Here is a 27,894-nt window from a genome sequence, read left to right on the forward strand (position 1 = left end):
TGGCTTCACTCTAGTATGTAAAATCACCCAGACAGAGATGAATAGTGGCAGCTGTTACAGATGGAGCGGTGTCAAGTTAGCTAGCGCCTGCTAGGTTTTTGTTATGAATGTAAAATGCGTATTTGGAAAGGAGAAGGGAAATGTCAAAGGAAGATAAAGGGTCGATCATCCCACACGAGGTCCTAAAGGCTGGTTGAGTAAATTTGGCAAGGAATTGTAACTGCTGTGAAGTTGATTGTTGTGTTGTGTTGAAGAAAAAACAGAGGAAGATGGGAGCTGTCTGTCAGTAGGTTTGAACTAGGGATAGTGGATGATTTTAATGCAGAGTCTGGTTAGGTCACATTCTGACATTCTTTAACAGTGACAACCAAACTCTCAGTGGGTTGCCTCACAACAGCCATTCAAGACTATGCAGAGCCGGCTTGATCTTTGTCCGAGTTCCATAAGGGAGAATGCTGTGTTTTGTACAAATGGAGAAACTCTTTTTTATCAGTTTATCTTGTAGGTTTCGTGATCTGATCTGGAAACTCAAAAGTAGATGGACAAAGAAGCAATGTTCATTAATGAAACTCATGTGCTGCAGTGAAGGCGATTTGTTGTAGCTGAGAGCAGAAGGGATAAATGTGTCCTGATAGAGCAGAGCTGTGCCTAACCATGGTCTGCGGTGTTATTTAGGGCAGATATTGAGATTTAGTTTCTTTACAGTTAACGAATCTGATCTGACTGCAATTCTGTAAAACTTAGGTCTATAAAATAAACAATAGCTCTGATAAGTACTTGTAAATATTTAAAGATTACCATAAAAACCACCCTAACATGCATCCGTTCTTGGCCTAGTGCAAATAAAAGTCTGTGTGGTATGCTTTTTTGCGTCTTCACATTGCTCACACGTATGCCTGTGAGTCAGGTGGAGCTGTGCAGCGCTGTTTAAAACTTCATTTCGGTGAGAAAACAAACTCAAAAGTTAGAGCAGGGGCATGTTTACCACAGAGTTGCGTCAGCTTCTCCTTTAAGAACACTTTAGTTCCACAGTATTCTGTCACTTCTTATCGACGGATATTTCTGTCTATTCTTAAATTAAGGAAGTGGTTTATCCCACCCACATCTTTAATTCTGGTAAATTTTCTTGGATGCTTTTTTTTCCTCACACAAACGGTTTTGCATGATCATTTAGATAATTTGTTCTGAGTTGGTATCTTTTAGTCTGTTTTGCCAACTTTTTTGTTCTTTTAATTAATATTGGCATCAGAATCAAAATAGACATTAAAAATCAAACGTCATGAATTCAGTTGGCATTTCCATGGTAACCCAAAGGTCACCCATATTGTTACATTTTGGCGGTGTTGTAGCTTGGTAGTGTGGGTGGTGTTTTGCACCACTAGAGTGCAGTAGAAAATAGTTTTGGTGTTCAGCTTGCCTTACATGAACCTCAAACTGTTTACTCATAGCCAGAGGTGGAGTTGCAGTTCAGATTTATGCGTTCCCAGACTGGTCACAGTGACTGTAGTAGATTTAGTGCTGATGGTGTTCAGCTCAGCCCCTTCTGCTGACTGCAGAACAGAATCTTTCTCTGGGCCGTAGCCCACTAGTTTTCCTGTTTTTTTTCTGGATTAAAAGCAGAACAAGACAGAAACGGGTGGGACCCAGAACAGACGAGGAACGCTGCACATTGTTCCCAGAGCTTCCTCTTCCACATTCCTGGACTGATTGGGATGTGGGCCTCCTCTGCAGGGGTATTGTTCTAACTCAACAGCACCACAGACCTGGCCTCAGCAAACTGCAGCTGCCTCCACTGAGCATTGTGGTACTCGGACCAAGTGATGGCTATCTTTGCCACTTCAGTCCCTTTCTCTGACTCCTTTAGAAATCACCTTCACTTGGCTGGAAGAAAAATAAATAATTATGTGTAGCTGGCCCAAATTGAACTTTTAAAATCCATGTAAACATATTAGTACAACTGAAATCGCACCAAATCGAGCTTCTCAAACCAGACTGTCACAAAGTAATGCAGTCAGTGATCAAATCACTCCTGCATGTATTTGCTCAGCTAGACTCAGATGGGCTGAGAAGCTCTGTAAAGTGTACTCTAATGTAGCCAAATCCCTAGGAAAATTGCTCTCATTCACATATTTTTCTGTTTCTTGTGTCAGATGGCTAAACGCATCAGAAAATGTGAATGAAAGTCCCTTTTAGACTGTTTCTAATCACAGCTGTGTGAAGCATTTCCAGACTGTCGCTCTGCTCTAATAAAATCCTGATTTTAGAACCGCAGCATCATCTATGCTGCGATGATCTCCCACAGAGAAGGTGAGAAACTACATAATCTCATGTAGGTTTGTTTTATCCCACGCATTCCACAGTGTTGTTGCTTAAGACATATTTAAGTCATTAACTCAATGTAGCTGTCTTGCATATATACTGAGATAAGGGCGGTAATGGTTACAACACCGAAACAACTGGAATGCCCCACCGCTTCTTCTCCATGAGCATTTTAGTATCTAAACCGACTGATGAACAAAATACAATGGCTCTATTAATTTTGATGAAATGTTTAAAACTGATTATCATAATGTAATTCTGCAGTGTAATTACATTATTCAAGTGGGTCATGTGTGTCTGTTTAAACAACAGAGGTCGTGCAAAGAAAAATGTCATTGGAAAAAAACACTTACTTACTCACGCAAGAGTTCGAGCTGGATAAATTGAGCTTTTTTTGGCCTTAAAAAAAAAGCAGCAGTGCTTAATTGACTGACTGCTGCTTTTTAAAGTGATATTTAAAAAAAAAAAAAAGACCTTTGACCCGGCCTGTAAGTGAAATAATTACATCATTTTGCTGACATTTTAAAACACTGCTGTAGAGGTTGATGTAAGCACTTCTTTAATAAGATTCTGACCACACTTTACGGTGAATTTTTTGTTCCTTTTACTTAGAATCATTGTTCTTAGGACATAAATATAAGTCTGAGCTCATTGAATAGTTTACACAAGCAGGTGTAAATGCATCTCGCCTTAAATAGTTAACTCAATTTTAAAAACTTTTCATCGGTTTTTCATTTGCTTGATAAATCAGTTTTCACCTTGTGTCTTTAAGTGAGTACCTTAGTGTTGTACTCATTGAAGCATAAACAGACAGTCAAATTTTTAAGTTTCAGTCATTTGGCTTTAAGACAAAATGACTAACCGCAACATTTACATGACTAACTTTTGTGAGTGAGGTTGTTTCTTTCCATCCTACCTGGTGTGACTGTTTATTGTTTTTTAAGAACAGATTAGACTTTCAGCTTTCTTGAAAAGCATCACGTTTGTATTGGGTCTTCTCTGTTTTGTGCAGGACGTGGCTGACATTTGGTTTTGTCTTATTAGGAAATGTTGAACTAGTGTTGTGTGCAAGGTTGTTGTTGGGACCCTAAAACTCAAAAAGAGCTTTCATAACTGCAGAGGAAGTGTGTAAATCAGTTTGGGTTCTTTTGCATCACTTTATGTTTCACGCATTCTTATTGTTTTTCTTTTATGGAATGGCACAAATGCTTTAATTTGAGGAATAAAATGATGACGCAGCAGAAAAGGTGTGATAAGTTTCATGGAAATGTGATCATTGTTATTTTGTGGAGCGCTCCAGCTCTCTGTTGTTGTTGAGGAGAGGCTGTTTGTGATCAGAAAGCTTATTAATTCTTGGACTCAGTAACATTGAACAGCTAACGGATGATATCTGTCTGTAGGCAGGGAGCTTTTCCGAGAGTCAGCAAAGTGTAGCCTCTTAGTTTGCAGTGAGGGATACTTGGAAGGGTTTGAGTTTGCTGCAGGTACAAGCTGAGCAGCCAAGCAGAGCGCAGCAGTCTGTCATCATCCAGTTTCACAGACACCATCACTTTTCCCATTCTGTTTCCATTCATGCTTAGTAAGTCAAGCAGAAGTGAAAGCAAAGGGAGGGGTGCTCTGGTCATTTGTGTAATGTGGCAAGAAGCCCAACAAGCTTCTTTTTTTTTATTTTGTATGTATGTATGAATGCTAAGGATCGACACCATTTTGACTTTGATAAGAGCTATCAGTAAGTGCAGGCTGGCAAGTGAGCGAGCTTCGTGAAGTTTTCCTCCTTCTTATGGAGGCTGTCAATCTTCCTCCTCCACTCTTGGTTTCTTCCACTGGGGAGCAACATGGGCCAGCAGGGTGTGACTGGTGTCGTCGCTGTTATGATTGGCTGGTGGCCCAGTTTGTGTTATCTCCTGTGGAACATGTTCTAGTCCCACCCCAGATAGTGCCAGGCACTCAACATAGCCCTGCCTACTCACTATTACATCACAAAGAGTTATGTCTTTTTGGTTTCTCTTTACACTGTAAACAGACAGGTAATGTTGAGGCGTAGGAGTGTCTTACTCTGTGACTTTTGCTCGCTGCCGTTACACCTTTCAGAACAACTTTAGAGAGCCTTTGAGAGTGTCTGTTTTTGTCTGGGTGATGCCCACAGATACAGGGCCTGACATTGTGCTAATGTGGGACTGCCTCATGTAGGTAGCAGCTCGACACAGGCACTTGACCCTCTTGCTTACTTTTCTGTAAATGGGGTAGATCAGGCAGACAGGTGGTTTGTGTGGAAGAATGGCGTGGCACAGGCTTCTGGAGCTCTCACCAGAGTGAAAGACCTGAAAAGCCTCGTTGAAAATGGAGTTTCTAAAGAGCCTTGTTCCGGGTGTCCTCTCAGGAGAGGGACCAGTTGAACATGGGGTGAGTTCATCCAAGGAGCCAGGTCCTCGGCTCCTTCGCATGAAAAGACTGGGTCTGCTTGCCATGGGACAGACCATTGAAGAAGATCCGGTAGATCCAGTCATAAAAATAGATGCAGGAATGAAGTCCGCCAGACCTGCCCGCAGTGACCAAACCCGCCTCAAAGGTACTTTAATGCATTTTAATGCTGCAGTTGTGTGGAGAGATTTTGGTTAGCCTGTGCTACAAAAAAATAAAGAATAACCTGCTTCTTAGATGCTTCATGACAAATTTGATTAAGTGTGTGTCAAGCTTTCCATCCCCACCTACAGTTGTTACACAGATGCTGACATACATTGGCACGATATCCAGTACTATTTACACACTAGGATTGTATTACCCGTACTCTTCGTTTGATTACCTGCTCTTACGTTCTACCACAGCTCAACAATCTCTTTGTCGCAGGTGCATGTGGTGCATTGTGTTCATTTATGCAAATGGGTCATTATAGTTGAGGGCGACTGACTGGCTTTACATGACTACACAGTCTTGGTTAATTAAATTACATCTTCTCCGAGTGGATAGAAGGAGGTGTAACTTTTCTACAGATCTGCGCAGACAAAGCTCGGTTTGATTGGGGGGGGGGGGAGAAGAATGACACAACATAATAAAGAACCTAGATTTAGTTTGTCACATCGGTTGAAAGGAGCTATAGAGTTGAGACTAGATTGTAGCCTTTTTTCATTATTTATTTCTTTTGAATTGGCATGAACTGGCTCTTGTGTTTAATAGCAGTGCTTATATACAAAATCCTTCCCTTTTTATTTAATGATTACCATTCTCTGCTCCCGTTAACCACGTTGATAGCAATTTTCAGCTAACATGCTCAACTTCAATCACTTCTTGCAACTTGCTCAGTACTGAACTGCAGACAGTGTGCCAAAACAGTGTATATTTAAAGAAGCACTTCTTAAAGGTAAAGGCACCGCTGAATGTTCTAGAGCCAGAAAACTCGTAATGAATGCCCACTATTCTCTTCATGTGTCCTCATACCCTTATAAGGGTCATCAGGCACATCTGAAGCAGCAGTGAACGTCCGTGTCTCTTGTATGACGCATCGTCGGGGGTTGTTGGCCTTTTTGGACTTTGTTGAATTAGGTTTGCTCGGACAATGTGAGGAGACACAGCAGGGGGCCTGTTATCGCCACTGGGTCTTCACCTCAGTTCGTCTGTGATAATGTAATGTTGACAATACTACATGTTGATGATGTCATAGCTTTTTAAAAAAGTTTTGAGCGATTGAATTGATCATATAAAAACATTGTAATATTGCTGGCATGACATTGGAAGGTGATACTGTGGTGTCGCTGAATCAGCGTTTAACAGCCTTAAATTGCTGATTTATGATCAAAATGTTTTTGGACACATTCAAAGGAAAGGAGCAACGTGGTGTGTGTGTTTGTGATTCTTAGTTATTCCACTGGCTAAGTGTGCCCTGCAGTTTTAAACGCATCATAAATTTAGAGTAACATCGGATCACGTTTGTATTCTCAGATAAACACTATTAGATATAGTTAACCCACCCTCGTCTCCTTCAGACGTTTGGTTTTTATTGTAAAGCACAATGTTAATCCCCTCATTGTGAGTGGACAGAGCAGTTAAAGGTTTGGTAGGTGTGTGTGCAGGTCAGGATATGTCAGTTTGCATCAGCAGTGGCGTGATGATTTCCACCAGTGCTACCTGTCGGAGCACGTTGGCCTCCCTGTTTGCTCATGGCTAAAGTGTGATTCAGCTCTCCTGTTTTACTCACCTTACTTGTTTGCTTTGAGGAATAACCCATAATAACAGCAGGCTTCACGCTTGTGTGGCATTTATGTGAGCTTTGCAGTTAATATAGATTTAGCTTTGACTCTTGTAAGTGTTGTGTGTCTTGTGCTTGAAGGCTGGGAATCGTATAAACTTCTTCTCATGACTTGACTGAGCAAATTATTTTCAAATATTTCTTGTTTTCTTCTTCTTCCCAATTAGGAAAGCTCCGTCATGTTAGAAAAGCCTCCTTTTTACTTCATGCTGGCGGTGGCAGGGGTAACGATGGTGAGTTACGCAATGAAAGATGTGGTGTGACTCCTGCAGTCATTTGGAATTAACAGAAGACGACTCTCTTGTTGCAGAGCAGAGTGAACTTTTATGCTTGTGATTTGTCTCTCTTTACGTGGAGGGACATTTCCCAGCTGCTTTGGGTACAGCTGAGTTTTTTTGGAGAGGGTTTGATTGGGACAGTATTTGGCTTATGGGTGCAGCAGGTTTCTTGTTTGTGATTCAGGAGGGTTTGGTGCTTGTGACTGACTGCAGGGTTGTGCTTCTGTTATGTGATTTGTGTGAATAGTTCACGTGGGTGTGTATGCAGACAGACTGGATAAACTTATTCTTCGAGTTTTTTAACTAATTATTTGTCATGAATATGGTGCCACAGCTGGGAAGGTGAATGCTGTGAACCATCATAGGTGCTTCTTCTCCTACCAGCTCTCACAGTGAATGCTAAACCCTGATGACCAGCAGCTACTGCTTTGAGCTGACCTTTTTGTTCCTGTATTAAGAGGTGTTTTCATTCAGATTTGCCGTTGTCATCCCAATGTGGGACTCTTTGCTGAAATTGGCCATAGCAGTTCAAATGAAAAGCTTTCCTCATTGTCATAAGAAATGTTTCCTCGCTGGAATCGAATATGTCTGATTCGTGCAAGCAGTTGTGTATTTATTATGAGTAACGGTACTTCTCATTATCCAGTCATACAGCCACAGAGCGTGGGAGTTGGCTGGCCTAAATGTGCAAAGTTGGTTACTGTCTTGATAGAATTGTTGCATTGAAGTATGAAATGGCTGATTCCTAAATAAAAGGAGCATGTGGAAGTGAAGAGCTGTGCCGATTGGAGAGTTGTGCTGCATACTCAAACTGCTGTGATGGATCTAAATGGCGTGTCCTCTGAAGCTCAGGCATCACTGGGGAGGTCAGGGATTGAATTACAGCTCTTATCGATTATTGTTCCCACCACTGCCCTTCAGAGAGGCCAGGACAGGAAATGCATCCTCCACCCTTTAGGCTCCTGGGAGGAGAATCTCCTCTATTCTGTCTGCAGTCAGGAAGGCTCGCTGTCAGTCACTGCTCCCACTTTTATGAATGGAGCTACTGTAACCTGCCTTGGTTATGCATTTAGTTAAGATTATTTGATCAGTGAGCTCCCCTTTCCAGGAAGTCAGTTATAATGTTGTTTATTTGAAGTCCTCAGCTTGCGTCAGCTGTCATAGCTCTAATGTTCTAGCACTCAGCTTTAATGTTCCCAGGGAAGTGATGTCATTTCTGCATTCCTTAAACAATAAAGCTGGTTTACAGAAAACAATGCCTGACGGTCTCTGCATGTTGTATGTTGGCTAGTTTGCTGATAATCATAATATGAACTCTGGATTTGTTTTGAAACATAATTGGAACACAATAGGTTTACACTAAACACGTCTGCATTCCTCCTGCTGAGCCAAAGTAATGCCATATCTAATAGTTCATTTTGGGCACAATGCAGCCTTTAGCTTGTTCCAGTTTTAGTGGACTTGCTGACTTCATAAACTGTCTTCACAAATGCACTGTCTCCCTGAAGTTGTTCAGATAAAGAAGCTGTATATGAGAATGCAGATACCCAGCCAGCCAGCTTCTGAGTACAGATGGGTGGTGATGTCTGGTCTTGCCTGTGTGTGAATACAGCAGATCTTTTTCTAGGGACGATTAAGCCAATTACAGTTGCTGCTTTGCAGCGTTTTGTGCTTGCCTCAGTATTGCCATCTAATCTTTCTTCAGTATTACAGATAGGATCCGATCCCTCTTGCTACTCCGTAATGTTAACAGACTATTTACCGTTGTCCTGACCCAGTTCTCTAGGCTTTGTTTGTTGTAAAAGGCCTTTATAGCTAAATTTGAAAATATCTCAATAATATTTTAAGACGGGTTGGAAAAATAGATACATTTGATTGGAAAAGCTTAAGGCATTCGGAAATGTATTTAGAAATAAATCTACATATCAATGAGACAAATGTGCAAAAGTATTCCAAAGTAAACCGATTTCTGGTGACATGTTTTTTGAAGAAGTGAATTATGGTAAGCAGTGTTCCCTCTAATATATTTGCAGGTGGTGTTAAAGCTAACTCAGTAACGTCTGGTTATGTATAATAAAGCTTTTTCTTTGTTAGTTTGTAATATACCTGAAACATCCTTGTTAATTGTTGAATTGTGCAACTGCGTCTGTTTTCATTTCCCCCTCCAGATCGGTCTCGAGGCTTATTTACTGCTACATGTGCCTTTATATCTGCAGATTAAACCATAACGCACGGTAAAAGTGCAGCATTAGAATATTTGTGGGATATGCCAAAGGAGCACAGTGACACATCTTTAATTCTGTCCTTTGATGAAATATGTTGGCATTCTCTTTGTCACATACGGAAAGCGACGTCAGCCTAGTCATTTAACTCTGATGGTATAAGCACATTTCTAAAACCCACAAGCTTCAAACCAGTGTTGCCCCAAATAAACCGTGCTTATGTGTCACAAGGCAGTTTTTCACAGTGAAAGTTTGCATCAGACCAGCCCCAGCGAGGGCATGACAAAGCATCTGTTTGTGTTGTGTTTGTTTGCAATGAGCTATGCCTCATTTTGCATAACTTGTGTAGTGCTGGACATGTGACCGAGGGAGAGACTGAGGGCGAGAGAGAAATAAAGACGAAACTCGAGGAAGACAAAGAGCATTTGTCTTCTGCAGCTTTCCCACTGCTATTTCCCCTTAGAAGGTTTTGTCAACAAACTTAATCCTGCCCTTGTCTACAAATCACTTGATTTCATGTGGATCTGTTTTTAAGCCTTAGAGGGTGGAAATGACTCGCATCAACGCAAGATTAAGATATCAGATAGTCAGGTGTGCCTGTGTGTGCGCATGTCTCACTTTGTTTTACATTCACTAAAACAGAAGGATGCGTTTTTCCCTTCTAATGCAGTGTGTGTGTGTGCATCATGCAATGTGTTACTATGCCTGGTAGCTTTTGCACTGAGCAGTGATGTAATGCTTGTGACTCCTTTGGTTAGTTTAGAGAGCAGATGAGCTGTGATCACTATCGTGCCATCATTTTTAGATTAGAAACAGGTCGAAAGTGCCAGTAAGACGTCATATGGTTTGTTTGGGTGAATTATTAATGAATTAATCATGCATCATATTACCTGTTATTCTTTCTGACTGCAGCTGTAATGTAGTTTACTTTGTTATGATGACTGACATCACAGTGCAGTTGAGGAGTGTGATACAATTTTTTTATTTAACTACTTTGAGACGGGGATCTAGAAGCCTAGTTGTGGTGTGTGGAGCCTCATGTTAAGTTTATATTCCCTTTTCTTCCTCTTTTCCATCCTCCCATTCTTTCCTTTCCCTCCCACTGCAGTCAGGAATGACGCATCAGTATTGCTGTGGAGCTTACAGGAAGTGTTGCTTTGATAGGTCGGTGGGGAGGGAGCTCGGTAGCAGCTCTCTCATGCGTATGCGTTGCTGAACCACAGCCAGGGAACACTCGCAGCATTTTGATGACATCACCCACCCCCACACTCTGCTCCCGCCTCCCTGTGTTTTCTGTTGAATCGAGCTTTCTGAGAGAAAAGAGCAGGCATCAGTAAAAGAACAAGAGCAAGCTCAGAGGAGGAGGGGCTGCTCATGAGCGAATAGAGAGGGAGAGAGCTTTGGGGGGAGGTGGAGGGTGATAGTGCTAGCAGGCTAGGACTGGCACACACAGACACACAGGAAGAGAAGAGGAGAAGGAATATTGCTGAACATTAAGACTTATTGTGTACTGCTCTATGGTCTTCTATCAGGAGCCAAAGCTCTGTTGCACTTTTGCCTTACTGGATTTCTTTTATTTTTGTTTTTCAAATGGGGATGAGGGACTCTGTGGACGGGCAAGTGGGCAGCAATCGCTGGGGTGGAATACTTATCTAACTATGCTTTCTCGTCTTCTTCCTCCAGTGCAGTTCTACTCTACAGTGAACTTGTGACAAAGGGGAAAAAAACAAAACAAACTGGTGGCACTTTGAGCTGCTGCGTAAACTGTTGAGGATGCTGCCTTTAACTAGCACCTGTGGAGGGTAGTGTTCAGCTCCTGTTGGAGGAGAGGAGCTGCTGGTGTGATAGTTGGCAAAGATTTTAATTTTAGTTTTCATTTTTTTGTGGTGTATGAGATGTGAATACTTTTGAGAAGAGTGAAATGCTTGAGTTTTGTTAAATGGAAGTGACGGGAACCCTATAAACATCGTGCCTTGTGAGCCTTAACTTGGAAGAGCCACCATGCTGAGCCTGCAGGATTCGGTTTTCTTTGAGATCAGCATCAAATCCTTCCTCAAGTCTTGGAGTAGCAGCTGTGAGTACCCTGCCAAGCTTGCTCGCATGTTTACATACCACACTTGGTGCATCCAGACTTATCTACCACACAGCTTTGTACATGCCTGCATGCATTCCATGCTTTGAGTTTTCATATCTCCTTTGTGTATAAGAAAAGTGTCATTAATGAAGTTGCCAAGATAAGTGATGATGTTTAGTCCATGTTTAGTCAGGCTTGCATTAGGTGTATGCAGGTGGCATCATCAGCGTACACTTCTTCCTCTGCTCATCGCCATTCCTCTGGCTCCTGTTTGTCTCAGAGATAATGTTTCCATTGATAAGCATCTAGTGAGAGATAATACAGGTATACCTGAAGTATTTATGGCCTTAGAGGATGTTTGATACTTCCAAATCTTACCATCTTTAGAAACTTTTTTTTACATCCGTGTGGCTGTTAAGTCTTCTTTAGAAGGCCTCGACATACTTATCATGCCTCTTCCCCATCCTCCCATTTTTATAACCTCTCTGTTCCTTTCCTCTGGGGCCGCTAATGTTTCCCTACTATTGATCTGTCTTTTGGCTTCCTCCTATTATTAGCCTCCCATGCAGCCTGCAGTACATCAGGAATACAAACAGAATACAAACAGCAAACAGCAGTCTCAGTGGCCCAGATGCTGCTGCTGATCACTCAGCAGATATGCCTGTGATCCCTTTTTTTTCCTCTTCTTTTGTGCAAGTTTAATGATGATTCGTGTATTTTTGAGTATGCATCCAATTTGCCAACCTACCTTAAGAGCACAGAAGGCAGCACATGGCCTGCAGTACCTGTAAATAGCTGGTCATTATACTTCTTTAGAATGACATATAGCGCTGTTCGTGCTCCGTGCATCGTTGGTCAAAAATAGCCAGATATATTGATAATTCACGCTGTCTATATGCAAAAGGCAGGGCTGCCTGAAAGCACTGAAGCCCCCCTCTTTAAAAAGTGAAGGAAAAACAACACTTTCCTCACCACAGGGTTTTTGATGCAGGCAAAGGACAAATATGCAAACTATAAAGATCTTCAGAACATTTTGTTCTGGGTAAATTGACCTCTCACACACTTCAAAGATTTGGAGGTTACCCACAAAAATTCCTCTTAATTTTTCATTTTTGTCAGTGTCATCGTCTTTAAGTTGGTGACCCCCCCCACCCCATGTTTACCCTCGTCCTCCCTCAGTATGTACAGGGATCAGCTCAAACACCTCAATCCTCAACTGGATTTGTGGTCTAAAAAGTTGACGACAGAACCATTACAGTGACTAATTAGGATTTCTGAGAAGACGCGTTTAGTCGGAACTGTTTTTCATATGAACAGCTATTGTTTGAACTTGCCAGATGTTGTCACCACTGCAACATGGTGAACACTCCAGGAGATATTGTTATGAATATGTTCTCTGCCCTAAAATGGTTGACAAATAAAAGCAATATGAATTACTGACCGTTGAATCGTTAAAGTGTGCTTAGAATGAGGTGTATACACTAAAGTATTTCAGTTTGTCAAGGACTGTTAAACAGAATTTTATACATTTATTTCAAACGTTATTTAAACGTTCATTAGAAGCCAATGAAATATCCACTTGTTGATTGAAAGTCTATTTAAATGCTGTCTCTCTTACTCTTACTCCTTCCTTGTGTTGTGTTGTTATGAATACATGCAGCCAGGTCACAGTTTTGTTTTTTTATTGTCAAATAGATTCATGGTGCAGTAAACCTGTAGAAACTTGCCAAAGACTGAGCATGTTCAGACATAATAGCAGAATTGGCATTGCCACACCACATAAACATTGGTAGTAATTCTTTTCTCTCTTAAAAGTGGATGCACTCTTGGCCCAGCATTCCAACAGTGTGCGTGTGTGTGTGTGTGTGTGAGTGAGTGTGTGTTTGGGCTGTTGTTTCTCGTTGTCCTGCCAGGGGAAGTGAGCAGCCGTTTGGGAGGGCTTTGTTTCAACTGTGAAAAGGTGGAGTCACTGCTGCAATAGTTGTGTAATCTCACAGTTTGCTCCATTTCTAAAGCATTGCCCAGGAACTCTGACTCTTGCTAACAGATCTCCTGCATGACAATGTGATGAGCATCATCAGTTCTTTCTGTCAAAAGCTGCAGCCTTGTCCATCTTGTGTGTCGAGATGTTCTGAAAGGCTTGCATGCAAGTATTTTCTTGAGCAGCAGGTGTAGCAGTCCAACAGATCACGTTTTTTATTTGAAATAACTCTAAACAAGTGAAAGTTTAGTAGTTTTCAGTAAGTTCAGCCTTAAGACCCTCTTCAGCTTTGCTACTCGTCTTTTTCCCATTTTTGAATATTCTGGTTGCAGCCCTGAGGACATTTCACATTAGATCCAGCTATATTGTGTAACACTGTCTTCATTAGGTAACTTTGAATTGGTAAGATAATGTTTCCAATCACTGAGCTGTGCTTGGCACTCTGAGCTCTTTCTACATGCACAAGAATGATAGAACTTTTACATTTCAATTGGAATGAAATCTGCAACATAAATTCGGGTCAAAAGTAAGTCGCTGAAGTCTCTGCCGCAGCCCTCTCTGGTTTAAAAGCTGGAGAAATATGTAAGCAACTTTTCGCCAATGATTTGTGATGATTTTTGCTGTGAGGTTTGGTTTGAAGGGGAATCTTGGCTCAGCAAATCACAAATGACTGACATGTCTTTGGGAGAAAGAAAAAGGGGTTATGGGGTAAAACGCATACTTGGGCCAAAAAAAAAAAGATGTCCCTCTTTGTTTTTCGCTGTTTATTTATTTATTTATTTTTTGGAGGCAGTTGACTGGAAAAGTACAGTGCTGGGTTACTTAAGCATGTAAACAAGTTAACAATCCAGTTGGCCTGTGGTGGGAGAGAAAAGAAAGATGGAGGGGGTAAAGGACACAACAACAGTGATTGGATATTAGGAGCTGGCTATATGACATCATTGGGCTGTTGGTGAAGCACAGTAAACAAAGAGGGAAATGCTTGAAAGGCTCTCTGTGCTGCTAGACAACACGGGCACGGCTCAACTGAAACGCACTCCTACCCTAACCCGGACATGTCCTCTTTCATTTAACCAATAGAGAATGGAATGATTATTGGTTTGTTATCATTTTAATCCAAACAGTCACATCACATTATTATTTATTTTTTTAAAAAGGAGCGAGAGATTGATCATAATTTAGCTAAGATGCTTAAACAAATGGGAGCAGAAGAGATGCTTTAGGCAGGGTCTTAATGGTAAGAGGTGAGGGTTATTATTTATTTATTTAAGTTGAGGTCTAACAAAGGTGTTCAGTGCATTATGTGTTCTAAATCCAGTATTATTGGGGAAAGAAAAGAATATGAATCGATCTCGTGTCGGCATCTAAGGCACAATATGAAAAACGCTGTTTTGTGTTCTGTCACTTGCAGCACATACAGTGATCAACAATTGCTTTATTGAGTTTGTGTTTAGCTTATCTGTCTCTCAAAAGGAAGTTAGCAGCTCTTTAATGAAGGCCCAAGACACAAAAAGGCCTTTCTGGAGCCAATGCAGTGGTTGGGTTAAATATCGTATACCAGCAGAGGGTGAGCGCTCATTATGTGCGTCTTATTGTACAGCAGCAGCTACAGCTGCTATCGGCTCACTTCACCTGGGGCTGCTGACGCTGTCATCATCACCGCGTGTGAGGGGACGAGCTGCCGCACTACGCAAACTCTGCTACTGCTCAGTTTAGTTTTCACATGGTTCCACGTTAACGAAAACATAGCTCTTCATAATAGATTTAATTTCAACTGATCCCCGCCCCATGAATGTGGCAAACTGGAACCTAAATGCAGCTGTGCATCCTGTAACATTGTTTGTAGGCCTGGGCCAGTATGAGGTCGTGGCAGTTTGACAGTTTTGTTTTATTTTCAAATGTCTCAATGAAAACGCTGTTAATCCACTGAACAGCATCTAATTAAGCAGATGGAATACCTGGAACATATATATGTACGTGTGCTCGCTTATTAGTTATTACTGGATTACACGTGAGTTTAAACAATGTATTATTTGACTTTAATGAATTTAGTAAACGCATAACTAATTCTAAGAATGATATATTCTGTATTAATGCACACATACATGTAAGGAGAGCATAAGTGACACACTCGCACACACTCGCGCTCTTCGTTCAACACACAATCAGCAAAGCTGCTGGAGAGCCAGTAGGCCGTTTCTAAAAAATGCTGTGATCCTTGAACAGGTGTCCACAACAGTGGAACTCTTAAACATAAATATAGAAGTGATACCAACTAAGTTTAATTATAGTGTGAAAGTAGAGGGAGGGGTTGCTTCTTCTTCAGCCATCACACGCAGCTGAACGACAGCTTGGAGTGTCATTCTCTGCACTTTCTGTCATCGAGTCATAAAGAACTGCTCACACCACAGGACAAATAGGATCAACACGTTTTAGTGTGTTTGAAACCTCGACTGACCTTTTTAAATCCTAATGTTCTCATCATTTTGTTCTGAGTGGGAAAACGTCTCACCGCGCTTCTGTTCTTTAGTGGTATTTGGACAATTATTTGCACGAGCGTTTCTGTGACAACCAGGAAGAAACAGAGCAAGGCCTTTCCTGGGAGGGAAAGGGGTAAAGGGTCACTTTACGATTGGCTGTCCACTTGGCAGGAACGAGACCATTGAGAACAAGTCTGGAGGTTGTGTCCCCGATTGTTAAAATAACCCCAGGAGCACAATTAAAGGTTCTGAAACAATGTACCGGTTGCATGTTTAGCAACTTTGCTCTCCCAGCCTGTTTCTAGGCCAAGAAGATCTATTGGTAGATCGCTTTTTCAAATGGAGCTTGTGTGAGATTAAGTGAAGTTTTATGGACTTAGTAATATGTTTGTATTAAGAAGTTGCATTTATTGCAGTTGTTGACTCAGACCTATGCTGATGAGGTCTTCATTAAATTGATCTTTCATACAAGATTAAAATTGGGTGTTAAATCTTACCACTATGTGAGGAAGGCCACCCAGGTTTCTGTTTCTGAGCCATATCTGTAGGCACCCAAACCAAAACTCCTAAAGATTTGCTTATACTATTTGAATATGAGGACCAAATGATCTCTGCCCCATGCAAATGTGCAGAACACCAGACTGTGACGCTCATAAATGGGTTTCAGGAAGCCAATCTAAATACTGCTGTTGGAGCCCTCGGGACATTCAGCTTTACAGTTTTTCTTTGCCTCACTAATGATTAATTTAACTGCAGTTTTATTATTTTGTAGTTTTAGCTATGTAATGAAACATGTTTTAATGGTTCTCTTGTTACTAATTATTTTAAAGATAAAGACTTGTGATTGGGCGGGGTGCTTTATGGTCACAGTGCAACGAATTGGTTTTGTAACAAGTTATATAGTAACAGGAGGTTTGTGACTCTGCACACATTTGACATGTTGCTGAGCACAGGGGCTAATTTACATTTAATGTGGCATGAAGAAGGATAACAAAGTCATCACTGCAGCTAAACATCGCTGTCTTCCTTTTGCATATGAGCTCATCACTGACATGTTTATATAAAACTTAAAGATCCAAAATCCACTGATCGTTAGATCAGCCTTATTTTCACAAATGAAACCATCGGACTTTACTGTTAGTTGTAAAAGTTAGTTTTAATGGTGGTTGTTTCAGGAAATGTAAACATTTTCATAGAGCAGAATCTTTCTCGGCAGTTCAACCAATTGTTCATTTTTTATGAGCCGTTTTCATCATAATCAGGAATATTGGGATTTTGTTTTTGTGTTCAAGTTTGTTTGACATTTAGGCGAGACTGTGTTTTTCTCAAGTGACGCTTGTGACTAATGTAGCCTTCTTGGTGTTGCATATGTGGAATATATAGATGTCTGAAACCAATTCTTTAACTAATAAAACCATGCATGAAGGTCCTGAAAGTTAGAAAATGGACTGAAACTTAGGCTTGTGCTCCACCTGAAACTTCAGACCGGAAACAGTGTAGTATAATGATCAGTGTCATTATCTCAGCTTTGTTTTTAAAAAAACAAAACGAAAAAAAAGAGCCAGAGGACATTGTTTATTATTCTAAATTGATTTATTTGATATTATACATTGATAAAGCTCTAATGGGGGAATTGTTTTTTTAAATTTAATTTTTTTTTCCAGGTAATTTGAGGCCACTCTGTGATATATAAGCTCAGGAATTGATTCTATAATTAGAAAATTTTAAGGAAGGAGAATTGAATGTTTGTCTTACTCGGCACTGCAATTTGTCTCGTTTTCTCTCATCATTTCCATCAGTTGGCCTCTTTTGGAAATGCCCTCAGTCGTGTTCGGATCAGAACGAGCGAATGACCTTGCATACTTTCCAAGAGTGTTGTTCTTGGTCTGAACCTGCTGCTGCGACTCCCACTGTATTATTTTCTAACCTCTGCCCCCATTGCCTCCCTGCAGCTTCTGCACCAGTCAGCAGCAGCGTGATCAGACGCCGCGCTCCCTCCTCCGTGACTCCCCTTTCGTGGGAGAAACACAACATCGCCGCCATGTCGAGCATTACCATCGACCCCGAGCTCAAGCCCGGGGAGTTTGTCATCAAGAGCCTGTTTGCAGAGTTTGCCGTACTGGCAGAGAAGAAGATCGAGATGGTGATGGCTGAACCACTGGTGAGTCCACAGAGGATAAGAGCTGGTGTCAAGAAACATGGGAAATGAAATCCAATCCAACACACGTGATGCATCTCACACAGCAGAGATAACCTCTTCTCTCTTGCTGCCATTCCTTTAGTCTTTTCAGAAGCAGTTATTAACCCATTTATTCTTGATTTCCCTCTTTCTTGCTCCACCCTCTAACAGGAGAAACCCCTGTCCCGATCCCTGCAGAGAGGGGAAGATGCACAATTTGACCAGGTAAGTCGAGCCATTATTCTCACCTTTTACAAGGAACCAAATCATTCTTTTCTAACCTAGGATTGTTCTACTGACTCATTGGATGACCCCTGTCTAAGGAGTGAGTTTGCACTGCAGTACAGAGGATCCTGCATGGATTTGCTGTGGCTCGGGTCCTTTTTATTTGATCCTCGTATAGTAGTCTTATTTATTTTTTAATTTTTTTTAGATTCACTGCTCTGTAGTCATAATTGTTGCTCCTTCTCATTCATTCTTCGTCCCATTTTTCTAGAAATATCTAATCCAATGGTACAGCTTAAAGTTGATAGAATTTACAAGCAGTTGTGGAGATTGACCGTGAGAAGACTCGCACAGAAATTAGAAGGCCCGCTTCAACCAAATGAACTGTTCTACCTCTCTATTGAAAGCTGTTTTAGGGAGTAGAGTGTTTTTTTTTTTTTGTATCCTGTGGTGGTGATGGAGGGGTCGGGCCAAGGACTCTAAAATTATTGTCCCAGGGGAAAGTTTCTACTGTTATAACAACGACCAGTAGGAAGAATTGACATCGGGTACAGGTATATAGATCTGACAAACTCATTGCCTTAAGCTAACAACAGTCCTCTCTCATGCAGCGTTTGAGTCCCCATTCAATCAATCCCCCACTCAATGGGCTGTCCCTCATCTGTAGATGGTGCAGATCTCTGTACAATGGGCCAGCCCGCTGCAGAATGCTTTCTTCAGCAAAACACAAAGCCAATGAGGATATGGTGGTATAGATCCAGCTGTCCCCAATTGTGAGTGAGGGAGAGAAAATGTGTATGTAGAGCGCAAAAGTGAGTGTGTAGAATCGCTGTGTCATCCTCAGCAGTACATCAGCCTCGGGCGCTGGAGTGTATCTGCCCAGCACCATAAGGGCAGAGGGAGCAATTACATAACTCTTCTGCCGATCATCCATCATCCGCCTCTCTCATCATACTGCGCTGGCCCCATAACACACAAACAAGCACGTACACTTGAATAGTTGATGCGTACTGACCACCTCACCTCATGTTTTATGTATGGACTAAAAACTTTTAATCATTATCATGGATTCTGTTTAGATTTCCTATTTTTTTGGTGCCTGCTGGTCAGAGGATTTGCTGTTTTCTTAAGTGTTTGTTCCTAAACGTATACCATTATAAAGCATCCATAGCAGTGGATTTGTTGAAGCCTGTTAACGCAGAGGAGTGGTACCAGCTTTCATTATCACTGATGCGATCAAAGTGCTGATGAGTTGTTTGGGGGGCAGCCTTTTATTATTGTAGGCTTACATATGAACGCTGTTGAGGCATTTGTGCTGTGGAGCCTCTCAGCTGTGTATCAGCGTTGTGACGTTCTAATCACGACATCCAACATTATGCTTTCAAATAACGTTCAAAATGAACATAAGTTGAATAAGTTTTTAGTGTAAAGCTGCGCTGAAGTTGAGAAAACATCTGGTTTTTCGCTTTCATACCCCTGTTCGACCCCGTCTTCATTTGGTCATTTTTATTGCCAGTTTTGACATTTGAAAGTCTAACTTTCCTTTTATAAAAATGCTGACTATGTTTTGTAGTTTTACCTGTAAAAACAAGATGTTTTTTTCCCCTTTTCTTCAGTTAATAAGCTCTATGAGCTCAATAGCAGAACACTGTTTGCCCTCCCTACTGCGCACACTGTTTGACTGGTACCGGCGGCAGAGTGGCACTGAAGACGAGTCTTATGAGTACAGACCTCGCTCTAGTACAAAGTCTAAAGGGTGAGATGGTCCTCTTTGCTTTCTTCCATACTTTCCTTCAATTTTTCCCTCTTAAACAGATTGATTATTACCTGTAACCATCTTCTCTTTTTAATCTAATTGCATTTATTTATTTGCATAATAATGTGCTTTGCTCAGAGGTCCTCGTTTACATTTATCTATTTATTTTCTCCTCTGTTTTTCTGTAGAGATGAACAGCACCGGGACAAAGATTACCTTCTGGAACGGCGGGACTTAGCCATAGATTTCATTTTTTGTTTAGTTTCTGTGGAAGTTCTGAAACAGGTGAGTTATCTGAGACTCTTTGCTCTCATTGCACTTTATATTGACTTACACTGCCTATAAAAAGGAAAATATAGGCCACCTGATTCAATTAACATTGACTTATCTTATCCAAGTGCCTGGCAAGTGTTTGTGAATGAGATCACTTCTGATGCGGTAATACAATGCATCGTATGTTTCTGCTTTACTTCCTTCATGGCAGAACTGGTACTTGGGGCGTGTTACCATTGATTATTCCTTAGTATTGATACGGTATCTAAATAGGTTTTTATATTGCTGAAACTCTGCCTTTGTTCTTGCCCTGCAGATGGTCCCCCTATATTTGATTTGATTTGATTTGCACGGCATCATTTTGGCCACTAAATTGTTAAAGTCACATTAACTTCAGTTGACAGAATAAAACGGAGTTAACTAATGATGTGGCAACATACCAACTCCCAACTGAGTGTGTTTCTGAAGTAAATTGTCTAAATCCAAGCACTGTTCTGAGGTCAAAGCCAATCCCCAGAGACCAGAGCTGGGTTGTCCTTCGCTTTGCTCCTGCAGGGAAGTTAATGAATGGTGGCAAAGAGAAAGAATGAGGACTAATAATGCTTCTGATAAGACTAATGATTCCGTCTTTATGTCGCAGATTCCTCTTCATCCAGTGCCAGATGTTTTAGTACATGAAGTTCTGAACCTGGCATTCAAGCACTTTAAACACAAAGAGGGGTAAGTTAGTTTCAGAACCCAAACAGACCAACGACACCATGAATGATGCAACAGAAATGCTATATTGTGGCACTTTCTCATTTGCTGGTTGAGGAGGCTGGTGCTATAGTCATTGTGTCACATGACCATCTTTCATTAAAAGAGGCACATTTGCGTCCTGAATCGGCCTCAGATCAGCACGCTTGTGGTCGTTTTTTGAACGACACTTCATAAAGATTTGATAGCATACCCTTTTATGATTTACAGATACTGTGGCCCCAACACTGGCAACGTGCACATCATCGCAGACCTGTATGCCGAGGTCATAGGGGTTCTTACACAGTCCAAGTGAGTAACTTAAGAGTGCCCTGCAGCATTAACGTTGACCATGTTGTTTCCAGTTTATCACCCCTCCCTGCTCAGTTTCTTTTTGTAAGTGCAGATTTGTGCATGTGTCCTCAGGTTTCAAGCAGTGAGGAAGAAGTTCATCACAGAACTGAAAGAGCTCAGGCAAAAGGAGCAGAGTCCTTATGTAGTCCAGAGCATCATCAGTCTCATCATGGGCATGAAGTTTTTTCGGGTCAAGATGTATCCCGTGGAGGATTTTGAAGCTTCTTTTCAGTTCATGCAGGTAAGATATTTAATTAATCGGATAACTTTATTAGTCCCACGGGGCAGTTAATTTGCATTTAGTGCATATTTACCCGAGTGTGCCTTCAGAAAATGTGGCTGATGTCTGTTTTTGCTAGATTGCACCAGATGTTTCCCACCCCTCCCAAAAACTGCTAACTCATTGTTGAAACTTCATGGCGAGATGAGTTTGCAGAGTGTGTCAGGCATCGAGATGTGAAGGGAGCAATTGCTTTTCCATTTATCTCCATTCGGTGATCTTTGAAAAGATTAAAAGAAAAAGAAGAATGTTCTCTCAACATTACCATCATTTCCTAATGTGTATATTGAACATGCTGAGCTTCGTGGTTTATCGCTGGCTTTCATATCTTGGTGCCTTCCCATGTGATCTAACCAATCATGTCCATCATTTCTATTTTGTTTGGATAGAAGATCTCTCAAAATTTAGTTTGCAATATTTCAACATTACAGTTATGTCAGAGCTTCAGAGGTTCAGCTTAGCAGGAAAACAGGATACTGGGAAGGACTATTTAAAAAAATTCCTTTTTTTTTTTTTTTTCTTTTTTTTTTTTTTTTTGTCATGTGAGCTGCCGTCGTTACTTCCATATTAGTGCTAATACAGTTTAGTACAACTAACTCTGTTATAATTATTTGTTCTATAATGTGCAAATTGATTTAAGAAATTTGCCGACTCAGAAATGAGCCTGTTTTTTTTATCCTGCACACCATCATTGAAACAATGAAGTCCTTCATGACAAAGACTAAGAAATGGGGAAATTTAAAAAATAAACGTGTGAGATAAACAAAGTCAGAGGTGTGTTGCTATATGTATCCTCCCTGTTCTTAACATACATGCCTTTGGTGTCCTTTTCCTAGGAGTGTGCCCAGTATTTCCTTGAAGTCAAGGATAAAGACATAAAGCACGCTCTGGCGGGCCTTTTTGTCGAGATCCTCATTCCTGTCGCAGCTGTGAGTAGCACCGCTCTCTACACAACAGAGTTGAATGTAATTCTGTTATTCTCATGCCCTGATTGGTGTTTCGTTCGTTCTCAGGCGGTGAAAAATGAAGTCAATGTGCCGTGCCTAAAAACCTTTGTGGAGATGCTGTACCAGACAACATTTGACCTGAGCTCCAGAAAGAAGCACTCTTTGGTAATAATAATAATCTTGACTTTACCCTGGAGGGATTTTGATTTCAGATGCTAAATTTGAGCTGGCGAAACAGACTGTTTCCCCTCCTGTTGATGACTGTACTGATCTTTCTCCCCAGGCTCTCTATCCTCTGGTGACATGCTTGTTGTGCGTCAGTCAGAAGCAGTTCTTTCTTAACAACTGGCACATCTTCCTCCAGAACTGCCTCTCGCACCTAAAGGTACTGCCAGCCACAACCTTTACGCCAATTAATTTCAGAGAGAATCAACTCTGCGGCTTTAAAGAGTATAACAATGACTTTATTCTTCAGGGTTAAGTATTTCAAGGAAACCATTCCAGACGTCATGTCTAATTCGGTTCATCTTATGACCCGTGTTATGAAATTGCTGGTTTTAGAGGATAATAAAAAGTGACCTTGTGGGCTGTCATTTGGCTCATAACTATTTTTAAAAATAAATTTCACAATGTGACAGCCTCATCATTTATTTCTGTCAAAAGGGAAGATAATTGTTGGCGTTATGACAGTTAACGTCTGGTAGAACCTGTGACTGAAGGAGTTGTCTTGGGTTTTAAAGGGTGTGCTCTGTGTTTGTCTGAATGCCAGAATGTGCTTACCCCTCCATTATCAACAAACCCCATCTGGACAGGAATAGCACTTGAGTTGATAATGCTATAATAAAGCCTTAAAACGCAAACATGTTGGAAAGCATTACAAGGTAACACTAATATTTCCTAAACTCAGCTTCATAAATCTGCTGCATCTTGGCTAAACCAAACACATTATGACATCTCAAGTGCTGTTTTACTTCAGGTCTGTTATTGACTCCTTGTAAACCAATTACAAACAGAAAAGCCTTTTTTTTTTTTTCCTCCTGATCATTGAAGCCAGAGGCTGATTGAACAAATCTCTCACAGACTCACCGACTCAATGAGTGTCTTTTCCATTCTACACCGATTACCTCTTGTAGTTACTGTTTGTGCTTCTGTGGTGGATAAAATGGAGTTTGCGTCTTTGTGATGGGGATTTTGAGTGGTTTTGGCCCATTTGTCTTTTCAGTGATCTCATCCCTGCATTCTGTTTTTAACTTACATTTGCCTTATTGAATCAGTCAAATCAGAGTGGTAATTCTTTTTTAATTGAGATAATTCTGTGGGATTGTACGATGGTGTTGTGATGATTTTAGTTATGTTCGTCTTTTTGTCCAACGTGGGATTTTCTTTCTTTTTTTTAAACTTTTTTTTAATCTTAAAGTGTCTAACTGCCTCGCTGTGCTTAATAAATTGCATTATCTGAATATTTAGAGTAATACAACTGACAATAAGTATTGGGAGGTAATTCTCCATAAAGAGGTGGCTTTCCCTTAAATCATAATGCATTTGCATGTAATTGTTTGAGAGAAGAACAGATTGTGATCCATGCCATAGGTGAATCAGCCTTGTTTTTAATATGTGATCCCCACATGATTTTAATTGAGCGCTTTGCATTTTGAGGGTTTGGGTCACAGATTTGAATGGTCTGCGTTAGTTGGGTGAGGCTCTTTGTTGGCGTACGAGATGAGAGAGGCAACATCGTGTTGGTTTTTGGTTTGCTTTCTCCCATCTTTCTGTTCCCCCTCGAATCCTTTTTTGTGTTTTTCCTTTGTCTCGTTGTCTGATTTGCAAACCACAGCACACCTTATTTTACTCAGCTTTTACACATTGAAATTGATATTCTGCTCCTCATATAGAAAATGCAGTCACATTAAACACAAATGGACTGTTATTTTGTATTATGAGCATGCGACTCAGTCCAAACGTGGCATGTTTAACAGTTCATTCATTTTCATTTCAGATGGCTTTTTTAATGTACTGTCACTCTGACAAGAGAAAAGCTAGTTTTGACTTCTCTTGTCATATTTGTTGTCTGTTTTTTGTTCATAACTTGCATGTGTCCCTCCCCAAACCCTTCATTCTTTGTCTCCTGTCATTTGATCTTTTTTTTTTTTCTCACATTGACTCGCTCCAGATGCCGTCTAACAACAGCATCCGAAAGCAGATTGAGACACTGCAGGTGAGTCATCTGGTGTCAGTGAGTAGCCTGGTGCTCTTTTCCTTGCAATGGTCCAGGTCCTACTCAGGATGTAGCGTAGTACATTTCCACTTGCTTGGCTAAAGGAAAGGACTGAGTTGTCTGTTGTGAACTCGAAGTGTTGCTCAGTGGTGAAGAGCACTACGTGGACTACTTGGAACTTGTGATTTAACTTAAGGTTTTGTGGTTAAGCTGGTTTGTGTCCATGAGCAGTTTGGTTGTCTTGATATAAAGATGCATGCGTTTATTTGGGATGTATAGCAGTGGAGCAACGACTAAAATCTTTGGTGAGAAATGTATATTATCATTTTTTGAAGCATTAAGGTGGACATCGTTATGACCCTGGTAGCTAATGGGGGATAATTCTCAAGTTCTCGCAAAAAGAAGTTGATCTGAATCCTCGAGGGGCTTGCATTTAGTGAGCTACGCACACATTATTGTTTTTAATGAATTGGAATTTATGAGCAGATAAGCAAGGCTTCGAAGGTTTCTTTAAAAAGAAACCTCATGATTTCATCACAATATTGATCATTATCTTGATATTTGTTTATCGGAATCATTTATGTGATGAATAAGATGCTCACGTTGAGCGTCCTTACTTTACAAGCTGCATTTGGGACTTCAGTGACCTACTGTGTGATTTGTTGGGTTGCAGACAGAAAGATTAGATGCATAGAGCACAGAAAGGTTTGCAGATCAGCATGTCTTCACATGTCAGTTCACCCCAGTCACAGAAGTCACGGCCCCATTTACACGTACGTCTGACATCCCTGTGGCCTGCTGTTTCTACGGAAAAAAATGGTTGATTCAAGTCATACCACATAATTCTCATCCTTCGGTTTCTGTTCCCAGTGTTAATCTGAGATGGGACCAGTTCTTTTTAGATATCTCATTGTGAATCATGAGTTTTGTAAGACCGCAGCACTGATTTAAAAATGAATAAATAAATAAATAAAAATGATTTTGCACTGCACATCGACGTTTGTCTTTGTGCTAACATGGTAAAAAGTGATGTGGCCTTGGCACAAAACAGAGTGGGAGAGAAGTGAGTAACCCATAATTACATAGACTCCTTCAGGTCATCAAGTGCAAGCCAACAGTTGGATAATCCTTCACACCATGACAGCTTTGAGCTCACAGTGACCCGTGAATGTACATCAGTAATCCAGATATTTTAAAGATGACTTAGTTAGAAATAAGTGAAATATGTGTTTTTTATGGTAAAATTACATTAAGGTATTAAATGGGTGCATTTCATTAACTTGCTTGGCTGTCATATAGACTTCTCCCAACACGGTGATCTGTCAAGTCTCACAGGTGAGGTAATGAAATGGTTCCCAATAAACGGGGTGCTCATAGTATCCTGCGTTTTGTTTTCTGTTTTCCTCGTCCACAGAATAAAGATCCCAAAATGTCCCGGGTTGCATTGGAGTCGCTCTACAGGCTGCTTTGGGTCTACATAATCAGGATCAAGTGTGAGAGTAACACTGTCACGCAAAGGTCAGTCGCAGAGCCCAGCTGAAATTTAACCCCCACACAATCCGTCCCTTTGTGGCTCACGCCTATCAAGAAGAAGTCCTTTTCCAAAAAGCCTTTGTCATCCAGCGCATGTATTCTTATGCAATGTCCCTGCTTTTCCATCCTAGTCGCCTGCTCAGCATCGTGTCAGCACTTTTCCCCAAAGGCTCCCGCAGTGTGGTGCCAAGAGACACACCCCTCAACATCTTTGTCAAGATCATCCAGTTCATAGCCCAGGTAAGCAGTGAGCGCACATTGTGACATATCTGGATTTTGATCTGGTGAGACGCACCAGGACACAGCTGAGGGTGAGTGACTCTTTGTTTGTTGGTTTCTACAGGAAAGACTGGATTTCGCTATGAAGGAGATTATCTATGACCTTCTGTGTGTGGGAAAGTCTCACAAAACCTTTACCATCAACCCAGAGGTAAAACAGTTCCACTTTAGTTCTCATAGGAATGTCGGTGTATTGTTTCTTATCTTCTTTCTTTCTGTCCTGCCAGAGGATGAATATTGGTTTGCGAGCCTTTTTGGTGATTGCTGACAGCCTGCAGCAGAAAGATGGGGAGCCACCAATGCCTACTACAGGGATCATCATGCCTTCTGGGAACACGCTGCGTGTAAAAAAAATCTTCCTCAACACCACCCTCACCGACGAAGAAGCAAAAGTTATTGGTATGTTCGATAATGAGACGAGTAACGTTTGCTGAAGAGTTGGAATTTGAATATAATAACTAACTGGGTGTTTCCAGGCATGTCGCTGTACTACCCTCAAGTAAGAAAGGCCTTGGATAACATCTTACGCCACCTGGACAAGGAAGTGGGACGCTCCATGAGCATGACCAGTGTGCAGATGTCCAACAAGGAGCCTGAGGATATGATCACGTATGTAACCGCTTCATGGATACAGTTACTCCTCTGCCTGTGCTGCTGTGTATGCCTGACCTAGTTCTCAATAATTGTGCTGCAGGGGAGAGAGGAAGCCAAAGATCGATCTGTTCCGAACATGCGTGGCCGCCATCCCAAGACTGATACCAGATGGCATGAGCAGACAAGACCTAATAGAGCTTCTAGCCAAGTAATTCACCCTCTTTAACCTCACCTGTGACTCATCACTTCACTCTGCGGGCTTTGGTACCTTGATACCGGTTTGATGGCCTCTCGTCCTCCTTTAGATTGACCATCCACATGGATGAGGAGCTGCGTGGCCTTGCCTTTACAACTCTGCAGGCCCTGATGGTGGATTTCCCAGAGTGGCGGGAAGATGTCCTCTCAGGTTTTGTGTACTTCATAGTCAGAGAGGTAACCGATGTCCACCCCACACTGCTGGACAACGCCGTCAAGATGCTTCTGCAGCTCATCAGCCAGTGGAGGCAGGCAGTGCAGAGCAGCAATAAGAGTCATGATGCACAGGTTGGTTTTTGAACATGTATCCTGTTTAGGGACAGCTGTGTACGAGCTGAAATGAGGGATTTTAATCGCACATTATTTGTTTTAGCAGGGCCCGAGCAGCGGCCGCTCTCTGTCCTTGGAGCGTACTCTTCCACTGGGCGTGCTCCATGTGGTGGAAGGTTTAGCGCTGGTCGTGCTCTGTAGCTGCCGCCCTGCTACTCGCAGGCTAGCTGTTAATGTCCTCAAGGAGGTCCGCGCGCTGCATACTGCTTTGGGCATTGGCAAGGTAAATGATTTATTTATATTGCACATTATTATTACAGTTGAATTGCAGTTGCTTATTAATTAAACTGCTGGAACATATTTCAAATACTGTTTAGTGACTTGTTCTTGCATGGTCTTTCA

At 41.3% G+C, this 27,894-nt stretch overlaps 1 protein-coding gene across 14 annotated transcripts in view; it reads left to right on the forward strand.

Moving 5' to 3' along the window:
* The window catches only part of fryl (furry homolog, like), a 58,930-nt gene that overhangs the window by 5,111 nt on the left and 25,925 nt on the right, over positions 1-27,894 (forward strand). For 4 of the 14 annotated variants that reach the window (XM_072389982.1, XM_072389984.1, XM_072389985.1 and 1 more), the window contains exons 1-20: positions 6,775-6,795; positions 17,550-17,758; positions 17,948-18,001; positions 19,618-19,757; positions 19,946-20,042; positions 20,671-20,750; positions 20,997-21,077; positions 21,192-21,360; positions 22,236-22,328; positions 22,413-22,511; positions 22,630-22,731; positions 24,517-24,561; positions 25,976-26,079; positions 26,226-26,334; positions 26,438-26,524; positions 26,601-26,772; positions 26,850-26,982; positions 27,068-27,175; positions 27,273-27,510; positions 27,596-27,775. In XM_072389982.1, the coding sequence (XP_072246083.1) occupies positions 17,639-17,758; positions 17,948-18,001; positions 19,618-19,757; positions 19,946-20,042; positions 20,671-20,750; positions 20,997-21,077; positions 21,192-21,360; positions 22,236-22,328; positions 22,413-22,511; positions 22,630-22,731; positions 24,517-24,561; positions 25,976-26,079; positions 26,226-26,334; positions 26,438-26,524; positions 26,601-26,772; positions 26,850-26,982; positions 27,068-27,175; positions 27,273-27,510; positions 27,596-27,775 (2,211 nt within the window). In that variant the 5' untranslated portion in view covers positions 6,775-6,795; positions 17,550-17,638. Of the gene's footprint in view, positions 1-4,324; positions 4,889-6,729; positions 6,796-10,425; positions 11,137-17,549; positions 17,759-17,947; positions 18,002-19,617; positions 19,758-19,945; positions 20,043-20,670; positions 20,751-20,996; positions 21,078-21,191; positions 21,361-22,235; positions 22,329-22,412; positions 22,512-22,629; positions 22,732-24,516; positions 24,562-25,975; positions 26,080-26,225; positions 26,335-26,437; positions 26,525-26,600; positions 26,773-26,849; positions 26,983-27,067; positions 27,176-27,272; positions 27,511-27,595; positions 27,776-27,894 lie in introns of those variants that run through there. The other 10 variants (XM_072389986.1, XM_072389995.1, XM_072389993.1 and 7 more) reach the window with 9 other exon arrangements.

The sequence above is a fragment of the Leuresthes tenuis genome, unplaced genomic scaffold, assembly GCF_036924035.1.
Source record: "Leuresthes tenuis unplaced genomic scaffold, fLeuTen1.0.hap1 SCAF_7, whole genome shotgun sequence".
Taxonomy (NCBI): Eukaryota; Metazoa; Chordata; class Actinopteri; order Atheriniformes; family Atherinopsidae; genus Leuresthes; species Leuresthes tenuis.